Source organism: Monodon monoceros, unplaced genomic scaffold, assembly GCF_005190385.1.
Source record: "Monodon monoceros isolate NGI ecotype Baffin Bay Population unplaced genomic scaffold, NGI_Narwhal_1 Super_Scaffold_18, whole genome shotgun sequence".
NCBI lineage: Eukaryota > Metazoa > Chordata > Mammalia > Artiodactyla > Monodontidae > Monodon > Monodon monoceros.
Window position 1 is genome coordinate 145,836,429 of NW_021703774.1, and position 19,161 is coordinate 145,855,589.

At 50.8% G+C, this 19,161-nt stretch overlaps 1 protein-coding gene and 1 pseudogene across 6 annotated transcripts; one reads left to right on the top strand and one right to left on the bottom strand.

Annotated features, from left to right (window-relative positions):
• Positions 1-6,989: 6,989 nt before the first annotated feature.
• On the bottom strand, positions 6,990-13,938 carry LOC114899827 (annotated as a pseudogene).
• Positions 13,939-13,984: 46 nt separating this feature from the next.
• On the top strand, positions 13,985-18,445 carry CUNH1orf210 (chromosome unknown C1orf210 homolog). 6 transcript variants are annotated; one of them, XM_029227228.1, is made up of 4 exons: positions 13,985-14,150; positions 15,489-15,566; positions 16,416-16,532; positions 16,679-18,445. In XM_029227228.1, the coding sequence occupies exons 3-4, from the start codon at positions 16,514-16,516 to the stop codon at positions 16,996-16,998; spliced, it is 339 nt and encodes a 112-aa protein (XP_029083061.1). In that variant the 5' UTR covers positions 13,985-14,150; positions 15,489-15,566; positions 16,416-16,513; the 3' UTR covers positions 16,999-18,445. The 6 variants fall into 6 exon arrangements, with proteins under 6 accessions (XP_029083061.1, XP_029083063.1, XP_029083058.1 ...); XM_029227225.1 differs by lacking the exon at positions 13,985-14,150 and adding an exon at positions 14,161-14,243; XM_029227226.1 differs by lacking the exon at positions 13,985-14,150 and adding an exon at positions 14,753-14,872.
• The last annotated feature ends 716 nt before the right edge of the window (positions 18,446-19,161 follow it).

A 19,161-nucleotide genomic window follows, 5' to 3' on the forward strand; every position in this document is an offset into this window, starting at 1 on the left:
GGGGAGGGTTGTGATAAGGACAGACCTGGGGACTGTGGGACTGTTTCCCCTCCCCTCTTCTCCGCGTGGTCCTCAGCCTTGCCAGCACGCAGGAGGCAGGAGGCAGGAAAGGGAGGAAGCCACTGGCTTCCTCCTATTGAGAGGGGATGGGGGAGGATATTGCTCTGGGGTGTCCCTCCCCCAGCACAAACACACGATTCCTCAAGTGTGCGTCCCAGGACGTGGTTACATGGGTGTCCTCGAGAGCCGTTCATGTATGGAGCACAAGGATCTGGAATGTACACAAAGGAACAAAAGAACACACTCAGGGCAAAAACCCTTTGATTCAATCTTGTGTAACTCATTTCACAGACGGGAAAACTGAGGCCTGCAGGGCTTGAAGGCTCTCTGAGGTCATGGTGAGGCTGGGACCTGAACTTCTGACTTCGTTGCTCCTCAAGGACTCATGCTAAGCAGACCCAGAGAATGCACAGGGAGTGAGTCCCTTGGCTTAAGCCAGTAACAGAGGCTTCAGCGCACTGTCTGCCTGATGTCATTACCCTTGGGCACTGGGGCAGCAGAAGCCCCACCCAGGGAGCGCCCGTACTCTTGAGGGCTGATAACAGCCTGGGAGCAGTCCCAGCCCCTTGACAAAGGCTCTGAAGCCCCATGGATCTGCTGTGCCCCTCATCTCTCCCGGCCCTGGTGCCACCTCTCCACTGGCAGTTCCCAGAGCAGAGCCTGACCCGCAGGCACAGAATGCCTGCCGAGGTGGGGCGGCAGTGGGGGTCTGTCCTGGCAGGGAGCAGAGGGAGACGTGTTAGAGCCCTCCGACGGCCAGGCTTGCTGGTGAAATCTGTGACTCCTCTGCCCTTGAATGGAGTGGTTGCGGTGGGGTGAGACCTGGTGCCAGGTTAGGGGACTGGTTTGGGAGTCCAAACCCTCCCTTTGGGGCTGGGACATCTTCCCAGACCCTGTTCTCCGGGTGAAAGCTGGACCCTCTTTTGGACTCACCAGGCTCTAATTCACTGTCTGGGGGAAGCTGGGCCCCTGCAGCCTAGCTGAGCTGCTTTAGCCCTGCGGCTCATCTGAAAATCCCTGAAAAGTCTCAGGAGAGACGTTGACTCCGGGTGTAGTTTGAAAAATGGATCAGGGAAGACCCCGGGGCCCACGCTGTAGGCCCCCCGGACACCCTGTTCCTAGGTGTGAGCCTGGCAAGAGCTTTCTGTGGACAAGACTCGGGTGGGAGTGGGGCCTTAGTCTTCTTAGTCTTCTGCTCATCTTGGTGCCAAGACCTTTGACTCCGGCGAGAGGAAGCAGCTGGGGAATGCTGCGGCACTTTGTCTGGCAGGGTTGTAGTCAGAACTTCCCGCTTGGTTCTGGGAAAACCTGGTGGGCCTAACGTCATTTTGTGTGTATACATAGAGCACTTGGGCAGCATCTGATCTGGAAAATGACAGGTACTGGCACAGGTGTTTGCTCTGTGACACTATAGCATGACGAAGACTACAGGTCCATCTGGCCTCCCCACTTTCAACTGGGAAACAAAACTCAGTAGTAATGATCTGTAGGTAAGCACAATGCACATCTTGCAGGGTTTGTATATAAGGGTTTATATTATAAAACAATGTCCTATAAGTGTAAAAGTATATTTTTACATGTGTTGAGATTATGTTGCAAGTAACTTAAGTAGCATCCGTTTACAAACAGCATGTCACAAATGAACTATCACCACACCAACTAATTTTGCGTGGGTTGTGTATACATCTGGCTACGGCAATAGGAATACTTAAACCATAATGCATTTCTTAAAGTCTCAGTCATTGGAAAGTTACAGACCAAGAGTAACGTTAATGCAGATATGCAGTTCTACACATTGGGAGGTCAAACCTCCAATCCAAAACAAAGCTAATAATGATAGAGCTAAAGGTAATTTAGTTTTTAAAAAAGTAAGAATAGCAGCATGACCAACTCCGCACAAGGCTGATAATTCACTGCTATGAAAGCCGCCTTCCTGCAAATAGTGGGAATTCCAGCTCTTGGCACATACAGGAGTTTTGCCAGGTCGCCAGGGGTTCAGGGCAGCCAGGCCTCCTAGTGTAACTCTGAAGCAGAGATTTTTAGTAGTCTTCAAGCCATTTTACTTTCCAAATGCCAGATTTTAGTCACCTTCAGTTAGAATGTTGCTAGTAAGAAGCCTGCTGTTGGACCTGAAAAGGAAAGGTAATGAAATTAGTTATCATTTGCCCATAACAACTGAAAAAGGACATGTGATTTTGGAACTGTCCAAGACTCATGGGGGCAGGCTCGTGCTCCACTGTGGGGCTGTGGAGCTAAAGAGGTCTGTGTTTCCTTGGTGGGATCAACTGACACTGAAAATGGTTGTGTATTTTTCATAGCTAATCCGTAGCTTTGGGGCTGCTGCTTTTGGAGACGCAGTCTGTCGCGGTCCCTTTGGGCTGCCATAACGAAAGACTGGGTGATTTATAAACAACAAACACTTATTTCTCACAGTTTTGGAGGGTAGAAGTCCAAGATCAGGGTGCCAGCATGGTCTGGTGAGGACCCTATTCCAGGTCTCAGGTCCTCATAGGACCGAAGGGCAAGGGAGCTCTCTCAGGCCTCTTTTATAAACATATTACAGGCATCCCTCAGAGATACTGTGGGTTCAGTTCCAGGCCACAATAAAGTGAATAACGCAGTAAAGCGAGTCACATGAATTTTTTGGTTTCCCAGTGCATATAAAAGTTAGGTTTAAACTATACTGTAGTCTGTTAAGTGTGCAATAGCATTATGTCTAGAAAACACAATGTATATACCTTAATTAAAAATACTTTATTGCCGGGCTTCCCGGGTGGCGCAGTGGTTGGGAGTCCGCCTGCCGATGCAGGGGACGCGGGTTCGTGTCCCGGTCCGGGAAGATCCCACATGCCGTGGAGCGGCTGGGCCCGTGAGCCATGGCCGCTGGGCCTGTGCGTCCAGAGCCTGTGCTCCGCGATGGGAGAGGCCACAGCAGTGAGAGGCCCGTGTACCGCAAAAAAAAAAAACAAAAAACAAAACAAAAAATACTTTATTGCTAAAAAATGCTAACAATTTTCTGAGCCTTCAGCGAGTTGTAATCCTGTTGCTGGAGGAGGGTCTTGCCTCGATGTCGGTGGCTGCCGACTGGTCAGGGTGGTGGTCGCTGAAGCTTGGGGTGGCTGTGGCAGTTTCTTAAAATAAGACAATGACGTCTGGATCAATTAACTCTTTCTTTCCCTTGAACACTTAGAGGCCGTTGTAGAGTTATTAATTGCTCTGATTTCAATATTGTTGTGTCTCAGGGAAGCCCAAGGAGAGGGTGTCCATGCAATTATTTTTCAAAATAAACAGAGTGAGAGTTCCATCTTTGCTTCTTGGATTTAAGTCAAGCTATTACATATAAACTGTGTAAAGTCAGTATGTGAAGCTGAATGCTGCTTCGTTTTCCTCAGTGATTTTAAAGGAAATGGGTAGTTCCAATATGCCCCCCACCCTATTACATTCCTAAAGCATGCCCCTGTGTCTTGGCTCCTAGAATATTTTGAAAAATATTTATTTCTTTGTTATGTGCAACCCCAAATGCCGGTGTCTATCTATTCCATAAGTGCTTTAACTCTCTCTATTGTTCATCACAATTGCTTTTTGAAGCACCAAGTTAAAATGTTGCCCAAAAAACATTAAGAAATTTTCTTTTTTTGAAATAAGCAACCCATTAACCCAATTCCTAAGTCCTGTCTTTGCTTGAAAAAATGTTGATCAGCAAAAAAAAAAAGAAAAAAGAAAGAGTAATTGTTTTCAGGTTTTTTTTTTTAAGGTAAATAGGTGGTAACAATTGTACTTTCACTTAACTTCAGCAACAACTAAAGCCATATTGTCAATTCAAAAACAGTTTTTGCTGTTCTTCCAGGAAATAACTCTTTAAGTGAGAGGAAGTTTGTCAGCAAATGCTTTTGAAACATCAGGCTGGGGCTGTATTCCTGGTTAGCAAGTGAGGGAGTGTGTGTGTTTTCGCTCTGGGCTGAAAAGATGTGCCAGGTGTTTGTGACAAGCTGTGATGAGGACTGCAGATTACTGGGAATCCATTGTGTTCTTTTCCCTTGTTGGAAAAAGAAAGCTTCTGAAAACAAGCCCTTATTTAAAGGAAGCCCCAGTTAATCCAACAAGGCTTGGATGAAGTCCCTTTTATACAGACTGCTTGACAAAGGCCATTTGGCCCCGAGGAACGCTGTGAGGCCAGAAGCTGGTATCAACACCCCAAAGAGGGTTCAGATAGTTCAAGGCTCAGGACCTTCTTAAAGCATAACAGACTTTTATCGACCTTGGTTAGAATGAAATTATCCAGTACTGTAAGCAGAGGTCTTACATAGAATGCCAGCAAACCCTCATTAGAATGACTAACAGTTACTGAACATTTACAGGTGTGAGGAAAAGGTACTGACACCTCCTCATGGGCTCCCCACCTCTTGAGGCAGGTTTCATTGTGATTATCCCCATTTTACAGATGAGAAAACTGATGCTTCCTAAGGGTGTTAAGTGGTGGAGCTCAGCTTTGACCTCAGACAATTGGATGCACAACCAGAGAGCTTAACTCCGCACTGGGCCTGCTAAATGGCCCTGCCTAGATAGCAAGCAGGGTAAAATTCTTTTCCAGCGTTCACAGGGGGTGGCTACCATCTGCATGTATCACCTCCAGAGTCTTACAAAAGATTCTAAAAAGCCAGCCCTTATGTACTCAGAAAGCATTGGAGGTTTTATTCCAGAAAAATAATTTGCTCATCTCTGTGCTGTGTCACGATTGAGTGGGGGCCCTTTAAAAGGCAAGGGTGGGCCGGCAGAGAAGGGCAAGCATGCATTTTCAGGGCGTCTTGCCTTTAAGGTACACCGGGTCCTTGCTTCACCCCCAGATCACTCTGAAATCCTAGAACCACTAGCACCCGACACAAATGACTCATTGTCCTTGGCCTCAAAAAACAGCAAGCCTACTTAGAATACAAAGCACATTTTATGGGAGTAAACTGCACCGGCCATAGACACACCTTCCTTCCTGCAGGATCCGTAGACTGGTTGAAGAGCGGGGACGGCTTCCCGGCTGCTCAATCTCACTTCAAATGTTATTTGAGGATAAGGAGTAGTGATGACGCAAGCCCATTAGCTCTCATGATTCATTCACCTATGTCATAGGGATGTCCCACCCTTTTTCCCTGAAGGCACGTTGGTGCTCCATCCTTGCCCACACCCTGAGGAAGGGACGCTTGTTCTGATTGGGGCATCGGAGTGGGTGTGTGTGCAATAGCACGCAGCGGTGGGCTTCCTGTTCCCGTGGGAAGAAATGCCTTTTCCCAGGCATGCGTGGTGCTGGCCACCAGAGGATTTCCACTCGGGAATGCTCCAACACTCCTGGGGTCTCAGGTGGGACCTACTTTCCTCCTTTCCAGACCCCAGGAGAAAGTGAGAATGTGGAAGAGATGACTATTCCTATTGCAGGGAACCCAGGGAGGCAGGGCTGCGAGGGGCAGCCTGATGGGGCCACTCTGTCCCGCTGTTCTGCCACCTCTGGCCACTGGCCTGGGCGTTACATCCCTCGGGAGAGGGTGTGGTCATCCTCTGCCAGGTCTGCTGAGTTCTGTTCCTCCCAGATCCGGTTACCCAAGAGGTAACTGATCACAGGGTGCCACAGATGGCTACCTCATCACACTGGGCACCTGTGATGTCCAATTATAAATCCGTTGCGGCAAGTTGGAGCTGGTGGCTCGGGAGGAAGTTGTCCCGTGAACCTGGATGTTGGATGTGGCAACCGTCTGAGGTAATTATACTGGAGTTTCAGGGTGCTTTGACTGGGATAGAGGAGGTTTAGCAAGCTCTCCCTCAGGGCTTTGCGGAATACCATGGCCCCAGACAGGCTGGTTTGCCTTGAGCAAGTTAGGAAACCGTAGAAGCTGTGATGTCCAAGCGTTTCCCTAGTCTCAGGTGTAGGTCTGGGAAGCACCGCTGGGAATATATCCTTTGACCTTACTTCAGGGATGACAAGGTCAGAGAGCTTGTTTTCACCAAGTCTCAAGCCCAGTCCCCGCTGGGACTACGTCAGGGATGCTCTGAATGCTGGGGCACGTCCAGGAGGTCAGCGTTGGCAGAACAGGAGCAAGGAACAGCCAGCCTCCAGGGAAGATGGGGGTTGAATGAAGGAGGAAGAGGGCAGGATGGTGCCACCTCCACCACTGGGAGGCTGGATACGACTGGGAGCAGGAAATGGGCAGCCACCCTTCAGAGGCTTGCAAAGGAGAGGTGCTCTACCTAATCAAAGGGGTACCTGTTTACAATAGAATAGAGGTTCCTGCACACACAGTGTGCAGGAACTGGTGTGTTAACACCAGTTCTTAACCCCAAGAGGGCAAGTGAGACCCCTGGAGTTCCAACCATTCATTCATTCGACAAGTTTTTATTGAGCCCTTACTCCCCGCCAAGCCTGTGAGCATGTGTGACTGGGTGTGCAAGTGCGTTTTGTTTTTCTCATCTGCTGCTTTTTTTTTTTTTTTATTAAAGAGACAGCCTTTATTTTAAGGATTTTACATTGAAGACTCAAAACAGCGTCAGGTTTTTGGAACTTATCGATCTGTATTTAAAAGGAATTGTTGGGCTTCCCTGGTGGCGCAGTGGTTAAGAATCCGCCTGCCAATGCAGGGGACACGGGTTCGAGCCCTGGTCCGGGAAGATCCCACATGCCGCGGAGCAACTAAACCCAGGCACCACAACTACTGAGCCTGTGCTCTAGAGCCCGCGAGCCACAACTACTGAAGCCCACGCGCCTAGAGCCCATGCTCCGCAATGAGAAGCCCGCGTACCGCAACGAAGAGTAGCCCCTGCTCGCCGCAACTAGAGAAAGCCCGTGTGCAGCAACGAAGACCCAACACAGCCAAAAATAATGAATAAAAATAAATTTAAATTTAAAAAAAAAAGGAACTGTTGACAAAGATTCACCAGAAATAATCTGAACCAGTGGGAAAATACAGTTAATACTACTGAAACCTACTAAAATAATTCCAGGACATATGGTTTATCCAACATAATGATACCTCTAAATGCTGTCACTGATATGAAACTGACTGCTTCTTACTTTTCCAAGCACACAGTGGTATAATGAACAATATTCAATCACTTCTGTTCTTTCCTGAATATATAAAAATTAAAATACCAATTTAAAAACTAATATGTTCTTTGCTTTAAATGTTTCTTACAGATACAGTTTCAATATTGTCATTCAATAGTGATGTGGTTTAAGGGATTTTTCATTCACGAGTCAAACAGCAATCTACCGAAAGGGAACTGATAGTCTATAGGCTCATCGTGCAAATAGAGTTCAGGAATGCAGCAAGTGACGTTTCTAAAATACAAAACAGATAAAATTCTTAGAAGATACATACAATAAGCTCTACTAAGCAGCTGGCCACAGAACTGGAACATTTGATAATTTTACTGGTGATTTCAGTGGGACTCCAGATGTTTCTAAACTCAACTTGAACTCTCATCTTAGGCTTTATATTTTGCTTTTCTAGTTTCACTGATGACACAAACATGATTCAAATCCCTGAAGTATTCATTATAGTCAAGGGCATATCCTACAACAAACTTGCCTGGAGTTTCAAATGCAACAAAGTCTGGTCTGTATCCAACACTTTGAGGCGTCCTTTTCACCAGCAAACTTGCAACCTTGACCATCTTTGGATTATGCTGTTCGACCAAGGGAAGCAAGGTTTGCACTGTTTTGTCAGTGTCAATGATACCTTCAATAATCAAGATATTCTTTCCAGTCAAAGTTGAGAGATCATCTCCACCAATTACCTTTTTTAAAAATTTATTTATTTATTTATTTGGCTGCGTTGGGTCTTCGCTGCTGCACGCGGGCTTTCCCTAGTTGCGGTGAGCGGGAGCTACTCTTTGTTATGGTGCGTGGGCTTCTCATTGCGGGGCCTTCTCTTGTTGCGGGGCACGGGCTCTAGGCGCTTGGGCCTCAGTAGTTGTGGCACGCAGGCTTAGTAGTTGTGGCGCACGGGCTTAGTTGCTCCGCGGCATGTGGGATCTTCCCGGACCAGGGCTGGAACCCATGTCCCCTGCATTGGCAGGCGGATTCTTAACCACTGTGCTACCAGGGAAGTCTCTCCACCAATTACTTTTATGTCACCTGTTGACTGGTCATTACAGTAGCTCTTCAGTCTGATAAAATCTACCATCATAGGAATGGATCTATCGCTATTTCTGTTCAGTGCTTTGATGTAATCCAGCAGGTCAGCAAAGAATTTATAGCCCCCCGTTGAGCACACAAAGGGCCACGATGTGATGGCCTCCCATCTCCTCCATCACATCTCGAGCAAGCTGTTCAGTCCTGTCCATAATTAGTCCACGAGGAATAAACACCTTTTCCAAATCCTCAGCATAATGATTAGGTATACAAAATAAATCCAGGTCATGACCTGGTTCATTATCACTAATCATGACGGTGGGGCTGCAGGTCACCATAACGGAGCTGGCTGGTGCGTGGGCTGAGGGCAGTCGGGGTTCTCATCAGCTTCTTAAAGGGGATGCAACTACCCCAATGCTAAGAGCCCTGGGTCTGCCACAGGGAGGGGTTGGGTGAGGTGGAGGAGGAAGTAGGTGCAGGCTGGGGACCGGGACACCTCATTCTTTTGCTTGCTCAGCATTCATTCCTGGTTCTTCTAGTAGCAGCACCCCGAGCCTCCTTTGGGAAATATAAGCAAATCTTTGAAAAGCAGTGATTGCTATCTGTCACTTGAAATGATTGTGAGGGATGGAACACCTTGACAGTGTTACACATAGGAGCAGTGGGGATGTATCTGGAAACGTGCTGGACCTAGAGGCAGAAGACCTGGGTTCAAATTCTGCCTCTGCCATGTACTCATAGAGCTGTTAGCACATAATCATTGGACCTCTGATTCAGCAGGTTGAGTTGATATGTTTCAGATAATAGTAAAACCACCACTGGTCTGTAAACCCTACCTCAGGACCACTCCATGGTTCATGTCCTAGGGCTTGTCTGTATCCCCTGGGTAACCTCCATTTCTATATGCTGTCATCTGCCCACCACCTTCTATGTTTTCAACTTTCTCTAGTACGTCAGTAATCGCTCCTAAAATCTATCAGTCCTACCACTTTTTCAGGGTTCCTCACCCCTCCCCGACCCCATCCTCACTTCCCTCTTTACCTGGCCCGATTGTCTGGGCCATGACGTCAACCACTGCCTTGCCTACAGCTCCTTGCCCCTCTCTGGCTTTATCAGACTTGCCTGGCAAGGCCCCAATCCTGATTAAATTCCAGGCTCCATGTTCTCCCCACCTGCACACTTGGAGTGGCTGGAAAACAAAACATTCAGCCACCCTTCCTGATATCACTTTAAATTCATGCCGCTCACCTCAAGGGGGTCCTGATGCTGCCTGGCAGGCCTACCACGCTCCATCCTCTCTCCAAAGCCCCAGGATGATGAACTTACACCTTCTCTTCTCTCCTCAGGCCCCAGCACCCGCTCCCCACTCTTCACCCTCAGCCGATGCCACTGCTTCCCATTTCTCTGCAAAAACAGAAGCCATGGGAAGGAAACTCCTTAAGGCTCCTATCACTCACCTGACCCCCTCCTTCCTCAGAGGGGACCTCCCTGCTCCTGCCCAAGGCTGGCCCTCCACCTGTGCGCTCAACCCCGCACCCTCGGTGTCATTAAGGACTTCCCACCCCCACTGTCCCTTCTCTCTTCCTCCTGCATCATCAGTTTCCTCGCTCTCCTGGATTATTCTGACCCGCATACACACGTGGTCTAAAAGCTCCCAGCCTTGAAAAAATCCTTCCTTGATCCCACACTCGCCTCCCATGTCTGCCCCATTTCTCTGCTTCTTTTATAGCAAAATTCCTTGACGGCATTGTTTCTACTTCCTCTGCTCCCATACCCATGCATCGCTCCGGTTGGGCCTTTGTCCCTGACAAATCAGTGACATCGTCCTTGTCAAGGTCACCAGTGACGGCTACGCGGCCAAATTCAATGTCAATTTTCAGTTCATGTTGTCTTAGTTGACCTAGCCTCAGCATTTGGCGTAGCTGGTGAAGCCCTTGCCCTTGAAGCGCTTTCTTCTCTGACCTCCAGGGCACCTCCCTCGCCTGTCTGACTCTCGCCATGCGGGCCGTTCCCCAGTCTCTTTTCCTGCTTCTCCTCCAGTCCCTGACCTCTGCTCCCCGAGTGCTCCAGGGCTCAGCCCTCAGCCCTCTTCTCTTTCTGCACTTCTCTTTGGGGCCTCACCTAGATGACCAGCTTTAAAAAACCATCCACTTTTGGGCTTCCCTGGTGGCGCAGTGGTTGAGACTCCACCTGCCGATGCAGGGGACACGGGTTCGTGCCCCGGTCCGGGAAGATCCCACATGCTGCAGAGCGGCTGGGCCCGTGAGCCATGGCCGCTGGGCCTGCGTGTCTGGAGCCTGTGCTCCGCAACGGGAGAGGCCACAACAGTGAGAGGCCCGCGTACCGCAAAAAAAAACCCCCACAAAAAACCATCCACTTTTTACTGGTTCCTCAATTTATATTTCTAGCCCTTACCTTCTGCTGCCTTCAGGCTGGTTTATGCTATTACCTACTTAGTATGTTCTTGGATGAATCACGGGCATCTCCCAAGTAACATGTCCAAAACTGAGGTACAGACTGCCCTTCCAAAGCTGTCACCTCTGCAGTCTCCCACAACGCCATCCTCCTAGTTGCTCAGGTCAAAACTTTGGAGTTATTCTTACTCCCTTTCTTCTTCTCAAACCCCATATCCAGTCAGCAAATCGTGTTGACTTCACCTTCAAAGTACATCCAGAATCTGAGCACTTCTCCCCGTTTCTGCCTGACCACCCTGATGCCACATTCCCCTTCTCCGGGGTGATAGCAGTGGCTCCCTAACTGGCCGCCCCGCTTCTGCTTTGGCCTCTTCTAGTCCATTCTTCACACAGAAGCCGAAGAAGGCCAGTCCTTTGGTCCCCCGATCATCAGTGGCTTCTCATCATCTCACGGAGGGAAGGACCCAGTGCAGCACCACCTGAGCTGGCTCTGGACAGGCATCTCATGCAGCTCCTCCCATCTCTCCCCATTTACTGAACCCCATCCAGCCGGCCTCCTTTCTGTTGCTTGAACAAGCACGCTCTTGCTTCTCCATCTTTGTTCTGGCTGTTCCCTCTTTCTGGAATGTTCTTCTCCCAGATATTGGCATGGTTGCTCACTCACTCTTGTTCAGATCTCAGCTCAAACATCCCCCCTTCAGCGAGTCCCCCCCTTTTCCGACCACCTAATATAACATAGCAGCCCTGGGACTTCCCTGGTGCTCCAGTGGATAAGACTCTGCGCTCCCAATGCAGGGGTCCCGGGTTCGAGCCCTGGTCGGGGAACTAGATCCCGCACGCATGCTGCAACTAAGAGCCCACATGCCGCAACTAAGAAGTCCGCATGCCGCAACTAAAGATCCTGAATGCCACAGTGAAGATCCCGGGTGCTGCAACTAAGACCCAGCACAGACAAAATAAATAATAAATAAATAAATATTTTTTAAAAAAGACTGTCACCCATAGAAGTCACAGCTATTAAAAAAGAAAAACAATAGCAGCCCCTTCCACAACTCCATCACTCAAAGCTATTTCACTTTCTTCATAGCACTAACCATTATCTGAAATGATCGTATTTATTTCTTTACTTGTGTATTGTCAGTCTTCACCACCAGAATGAAAGCTGTATGGCGGCTGGAACTCTCCGCAGCAGCTAGCACAGAGCCTACCACGTGGTTGCCAGGGCTGCCACGGAAGGTTGTGAAGGTTGTTCACTGCACCAGAGCTCCTGGCTGATGGGCCGGTGGGTGCCAGTATCCAGCCTGCTCTCCATGCTGTGGGGCATCTAGCAGGTGGCCTTTTGCTATTTTGCAATGCTTGCCATATGGGCTTGCTGTGGCTCTGTGGTGGGCATTTAGTAAGTATTCATTGAATAAATGGCTGACTAATGGATGGGTAGACCTTTACTTGTTTTCTTCTGTGGGACTTAACGCAAATTACCATCTCATGGCCTCATTTTATTCATCTGTTAAGGAAATAATTAACATCTATCTCATAGTACAGTCAGGAGGATTAAATGAAATAATTCATTAAAAAGCTGGCCCAAATCTGATTACATTTGTAGGACATATCCAGAATAGGCAAACCCATAGAGACAGAGAGCAGATTAGACGTTGCTGGAGGCTGGGGAGGGGGAAATGAGGAGTGATTGCTGAATGAGTGGGGAGAATCCTTTTGGTGTGAAGAAAATGTTTTAGAACTACATAGAGTGGTGGTTGCACAGCATTCTGAATGTACTAAATGCTACTAAATTGTGCACTGAAATTGACTGATATGGTGAATTTTTTGTTATGTGAACTAGGTTATGCCATGTGAATACCTCAATTAAAACAACAACAACAAAACCACCTGGCACGGTGCCCAGGACATGGTAGGTGTTCAACGAATATCTTTTGAATCCTGTGATTTCCTTGCTTCAAAATCAAACCAAAACCCTAAAACTTCCTTGGCTCTTCACTGCCCCATCCAGGATAATCTCCACTTTCGTCTCATTTATTTCAAGAGTATTTATTGTTGTCATTTTAGATATTAGGGATTTGAAGGGGAACAAGACAGACACAGACCCTACCTCCAGAGTTTACAGGCTCATAGGGCACTGTGACAAGTAAAGAGAAAATCACAATGCTGTGTGGTCAGGGCTATGGGGGAGAAGGGCCAGGGTCTTCAGGGGGCACAGAGCGGGGAGGAGGGATCCAGGCTAGGGTGCATCTAGATAAAGAGGACCTAAGCTGGGGCCCATGTGATGGGAGGAACAGTCAGCCAGGTGGGAGGTGGACATGTGGTGGGGAGAGGATGAGGTTAAGGTTGGAGGAAAGCAGGGGTCCCAGGAAGCGCGCATGCAGAACCTGGGAGATGAGAGCATGGCGGGTTCTAGGAATAGGGGACGGTTTGGTTGTGACCGCAGCAGAGAGTGTGAGGTGCAGGTGGGAGAGTTAGGAAGGGGCCATCGGCGGCAGGAGCTCAGACTGGGAGCCAAGATCTTCGAGGTCCTGCATGAACTGGCCTCCACTTTCCAGCCACAGTTCTACCGTGCCCCACTTGCAAGCCTTGGCAGCAGCCCTTGCTCCGCTGTGCCCTGCGGGTTCCTGTGAACTCCTGTGCCAGCATGGCTTAGCTCATGGAACCCTTCCCCCCTTAGATATTTACTGAGAGCCTGCCCTGTGGCAGGTGCTGGGAACCCAGAGACTGTCAAACTTGGCTCCACCCTGGGAGAGCTCCCCTGCTAGTCCAGGTGGGGAGGCAGCACAGGAAGAAACAATTACGAGATCGTGAAAGCAATGCTGTGACAGACGGTGCTCTGAGGATGGAGGAGGCGGGGCTTGCCAGGGTGGAGGCGGGGCTTGCCAGGGTGGAGGCGGGGCTTACTGGGCTAGACGGAGGGCTCTGGGAGCGTGACTCCATGAGGGTCTGAAAGGACAAGGAGGCGCTCGGCCTGGGGAAGAGGAGTAAGGCAAAAGGTAGAGGTTCAGAGCCTAGCTTTGTGGGGTCAACAGGATCCTTGAGATCCAGATAGAGGCTTGTACCCTGTCCAGGTAAACACACATACACACAATAACCCCCCAAGGGCACATACACACTCCTCAAAAGGCCTCTGAACTCACACTCCGCATTGACCTACACACACACACAGACTCGCTTACATACTCTTGCAGGCAGTTTTGCGTCTTCTTGGTCCCTCTGGCTTTGCCTGGAGAATGCCTACCCCCCTCCCGTCTGGTTCCGGCCGGCCGCCTACACAGGCGGTCCCTCTTCAACTCTGGACTTCGTACCTGTCACCGGAAATTCCCTTGTTTATCAGGGCCGCCAGCTTGAGCGGCTGCCTGCTGAAGACTGCCCCCTCTCTGGATCCCAGCGGCACTAAACCCCCAACCGCCCCCGCCCCCGGCACTGGGGGTGGGGGCGAGGCCTGCGCCAGAAGGTTCTCCGCAATTCTTGGGAAGGTGTAGCATAGGTCCTCCCTATTGGAGGCTCTGCTCTCCGCCCTCATCTGCGGCTTCGGCCCCGCCTGGCTGCTGCGCCCACAGGTGAGTCGAGCTGCAGTTCTGGCCCGCCCACCTGGCCGGGTCCTGCCGGCTCTAACTGGAAGCTCCTCCGCGGACTGTGCACAGTTCCTACAGGTGGGGAGCAGAGGGAAAGACACTCGGGGGGCCTGGGGTGGGGAACCCACAGATCCCCGAGGGCTCCTGGGAGCAGGAAAGGAGCTACAAATCAGGGTGGGGTGTGTTTCTGTCGGTGGAAGAAATGTGACCAGAAGGGGTGGGGTGACAGCCTGAGGGTGTGTGTGTGTGTGTGTGTGTGTGTGTGTGTGTGTGTGTGTGTGTGTCCTTGGGAAGAATTCACCGGGACAGGGCAGGAAGGAAAGGAGTAGGAGTAAAATCTTAAAAACGTCAGGTTGAATTCAACTCATTTCAATTTAACAAAATCCTTCTTTTTTTTTGAGGACCCAGTGCCTACTGCCGGGCTCGTGGTAGGCACCCAATGAATGTTTGCTGATGAATGGATGAGTGAATGATTTACTCCTCCTTTCTAATGACCCCCCGCCCTACCCCCACGTCCACTCATCTCACAAACATGTACGGAGCAGCTGACTACTAAGCTCTCTGCCAGCGCCAGGACGCACGTTATTCAGCCCAGTCCCTGACCAGGGAGCTGCCCATCTAGTAACTGGCCAGTTCTGACTGGTGGCTGACTGGGCAGGGCAGTGAAGGGGGTGATGAGAGGGGCCCTGGGATAACCTCACAGTCAGGTATGGTCTGATTTGACCTTGAGGGATGGGGGACTCAAAAAACAGGAGGGGGTGGCTGGGAAACAAGAGGGCAAGGCAGGGTGTGTGTGTGTGTGTGTGTGTGTGCGCGCGCGCGCGTGTAGGTGTGTGTGTGTGTGCGTGCCTGCGTGTAGGTGCGTGTGTGTGTGTGTGCGCGCATGTAGGTGTGTGTGTGTAGCACGGGGAGGGAACTGGAGGCTGTGTGCTGGATTGCGTGCTGGATTGCGAGGACTTGAAGGATGTGCTGAGGAATCTGCACTCAGCCTTGCGGGCCTGCGGAGCTTGTGCAGGATTTTTAAGCAGGGGAGTAATGGGGTCAGATTTGAGCCATAGGCCCATCACTCTGAGGAATGGATGAGAGGTGAGGAGAGACCAGTTAGGAGGTTATTGCAAGAGTTGAGGTACAAGATGAAGGTGGCTTGGACTGGGGCAGTGGCGGCGGGGTGCAGAGGAGGGGCATAGGCATTCTAGGGATATTGAGAGCAAGAACTCATGGGGCTTGGTGGCAATGTGGAGTTGAGGAGCGAGGGCATCATTACAGTATTGATATTAAGGAGTATGGCCGGGTACTCCCCTAAACTAGGTGCTTCTCTCTTAGGTGCTTTCCTAGCCTGGACACTCCTCCCAGGTCCTCCTCTGATTCAGATACCTCCAGCCCCAGCTGTTCCTCCTCCAGGTACTTCTGTAACCCAGATGCTCCCCAGAATCAGGTGCTGCTCCCCCAGACCCTCCTCTGGCCCAGATGCTCTTCCTCCTCTAGGTCCTTCCCAGCCCCTAGTGATTCTCAGCCAGATATTTTCCTGATCCAGTTGATTTACATTTGGCTACTCCTAGAATACAGCTCACCACCCCCTGGGGCAGAGGTGAAAGGACAAGGAATGTGCCTGAAGGGCTGAGGGTAGCGGTGGTGGGTGTGGACGCAGGGCTTCTGACTCAGGAGCAGAGGGGCCAGGCTGTGTCTGGAGTTTCCTGTCCTGGGTGGAGCCCAGCACCGTCCTCCATGCGCTTTAGCGCATGGCTCCCATTTTTTTTTGCCCATTAGCTCCCAGCAGTTGCTGTTGCCCAACCTCTGGAAGCCAGGACTGCCTCTGCCCCACCTACCATCCTCAGCTTACCAAGCAGGGGAGCAGCCTGGGTCTGGGCCCTGGCATCAGAGACCTGGGTTCAAGTCCTGGGACTTTGGCTGAGTGGATTCACCTTTCTGGGCCTCAGAGTCCTTGCCTGGAGAGCGGGGATAATGTTTATGGCCTCATTACAAGGTTCCATAAGCACGTTGCCTGGTGACCAAATCATAAGTTGTGCTCAGTAAATTCCAGCATTGAGGTATTTTTCCAGCCGCTTCCGGGTGTTCCCTTACAAACAGCCAATTCCCGTGGCTCGGCTTGTTTTTCTCCTGCGGGCAACTGGTTATGGTCAATTGTCCAGTCTCCGGAGTTTGTGCAGCGCCCTCACACAGCTGTGAGTGTGGCCTGGAACATGCGCCCTGTGGCCATCCCTGACATCCAAACGTGTGTGTTTGTTCCAGGACTCTGTGCCCTGGGGCTGCCCGGCGTCTGGGAGTCTCCTTAGAGCCAGGGCTCTTCTGGCAGAGGCTGAAGCTCACCAGTGTCTTCCGGCCCCTCAATGAGTGAGGCAAACCACAGTGAGTGACAGTGGGAGGGAGGCTGAGGAGGGGATTGGGTACCCCTTAGGTGCTGAGGTTGCGGGGAGGAACTTGCCCCACGCCTCTCAGTTTCCCCAGGGAGCCAATCGGGGGCCCCATCCCTAACACTTTCCCTTTCTCTGCAGCCACTGTGGAGCCCTCGGAGCTCCCCACAGCATCGGCCGTATCCCCTGGACTGGGCAGCGGGGCCCGGGCATGGCCTGTGCTGGTAGGGGTCGTGCTGGGGGCTGTGGTCCTTTCTCTCCTCATCGCACTTGCTGCCAAATGCCACCTCTGCCGCAAATACCGTGCCAGCTACCAGCACCGCCCGCTGTCTGGGACAGTGAAAGGGGTCCGCCCCGAGGTGGGCGAAGACGATGATGATGGTTTCATCGAGGACAATTACATTCACCCTGGGGTTGGTGGGCTGGGGACGGAGGCCAGTAGGGACCACTTCTCCCTCTGAGCCCTCATCTTCGGACCCCCCCACCCCTATGCCCGACAGCTTAAGGACAGGAGATACTTTGTGGGAACCACAAGCCTCAGGGACTTGGTGGCTAGGGCTTAAGGGCGGAGCAGGGGTAGATCAATCCCCCCTCCCTTGACACTAGCCACCAAAGTGAAACACCCTCTCTTGCTCAGTAACCCTCAATGGCTCCCTCCTGTTCTTGGGATAAAGCCTACCAAGGCCCTGGCTGTGAAATCAGGTCTCTGTCAGCCTTTGGCTTCCTTTCCTGCCTTTCCCGACTTTACTCCCTGCTTAACCAATTATTTGTTATTCCTCCCCCACCTACCATGCTGCTTCTCCATGGACCTTTGCTCACACTCTTCCCTTGTCTCCCTGCCCTTCTCTTCTCCCAAGTCCTTTATGACAGTGATGAGAATCCCTGGCCAGTAGACCCCATGTGGGCTGCCTACCTGCCAGCATTTCACATGTGCCCAGGTGATAACGTCTTAGCAGGTGAAAATCATTGTGCCAAGTTTCTCAGGGAGATTTTTTTCCTATCAATCAAGTGGTAATCTAAATAGTTATAATATATTATGTTTTTCACAGATACTAATAAATCTATTTTCATTTTAAATAAAAATAGGAAGAAGTCACTCATTTTTCATTTTCCTGAACTGAAACTTGTGCACAAACATGTCCCTGTCACTCAAAGCCATGACAGTGCTCGGACATCCCCTCCCTGGGACACCTTCCCGGAGCCCCTCCCTTCCATAACACCTGTGAGTTTCCCTACCAGTCTCTTACCACGTTTAAATTTAATCTTTATTACAATTTGCACTAACCCCTTACTGGGCTAGACTGTGAATTCTCTGAGGCCACAGTCTGCGCCTTGCTCTGTGTCACAGTCTCTCACACGGAAGATGCTAAATAAATATTTGTTGACTTTGTAGAACTCCCGTGGGCTGACAGGCGAGTGGATGAAAGGTGAGGGCGTGGAGTCTACTGTGGAAGACTTTATCAAGAACCTTGGCAGAGAGAAGGACAGAGTCATGGTTGCTGGGGGGGAGTTTGGGGCAAGGGAGGCAGTTTCAAGACGGCAGAGACTTGAGTTAAGCTTCTTTGGTTGCAAGCAATGGAAAGGAGTTTTGGGGGTGAATTAAAGGGACAGCTGACTCAGGAGGGCAGGAAGCAGGTGGTCCCAGCCGCCTGAGGTCAGGCATGGGACCTCTAGTGCTTTGTCATTTATCGGCACTTATGAGGCTCCATGCCTGGGACTGCCAAACTCTTGATTCTGGGTCTCAAGCATTCAGGTGCTAGAATCTGATTGGTCCAGCTTGAGTCAAGTATCTACTACTGTGGGGCTTCCCTGGTGGCGCAGTGGTTGAGAATCCACCTGCCAATGCGGGGGACAAGAGTTCGAGCCTTGGTCCAGGAAGATCCCACATGCCGCGGGGCAACTAAGCCCGTGCGCCACAACTACTGAGCCTGCCTGCCACTGCTGCTGAAGCCCGCATGCCTGGAGCCCGTGCTTCACAAGAGAGGCCACCGCAATGAGAAGCCCATGCACCGCAACCAGAGACAAACCCACGCACAGCAACAAAGACCCAACAAAGCCAAAAAAAAAAAAAAAAAAAAGTATCTACTACTGGTGCAACCAGTTCTGACCAGTGGGGGCAGGCTCCTGTAGTCCACTTGTGATTTGGGGATCCCACCTGTTTGTTCCAGGTCAGTCCCAGCCAGAAACGGGGAAGTCGTCGGGAACCAGGCAGCCACTCACATGTGTCCACCGGATGCAGTGTTAGCCTTTGAGGAGAGAGCCAGTGGAGAAAGAAAGTGATGGCTGACTAATATAGGGGGGTTCTTGAGGAAAAGGCAGGGGGTCCGGGAGGGCTGCAGTGTAGGGTCCAGGGTGCCCGCGCCAGTGATGAAGCTGAAGAGGGGGATGCCGTGCGTGGGGATGGATTGCAGGGGAGAGACCCAGACATGACGAAGGTGTGGTACAGGGAACAGAGAGATTCCAGAGGTGTGACAGAGGCAGGGTCACATCTGGAAGGGATGGGGGCGGATGGCAGGTGTGGTTGGCAGAACTTTCGGCTGCTGGACGTGGGGAGTAGGGAATCAACGAAGCCACCCTGGTTTCTGACCGGCTGGCTGGGCACTTGAGGAAGAGCAGGTTTGGGG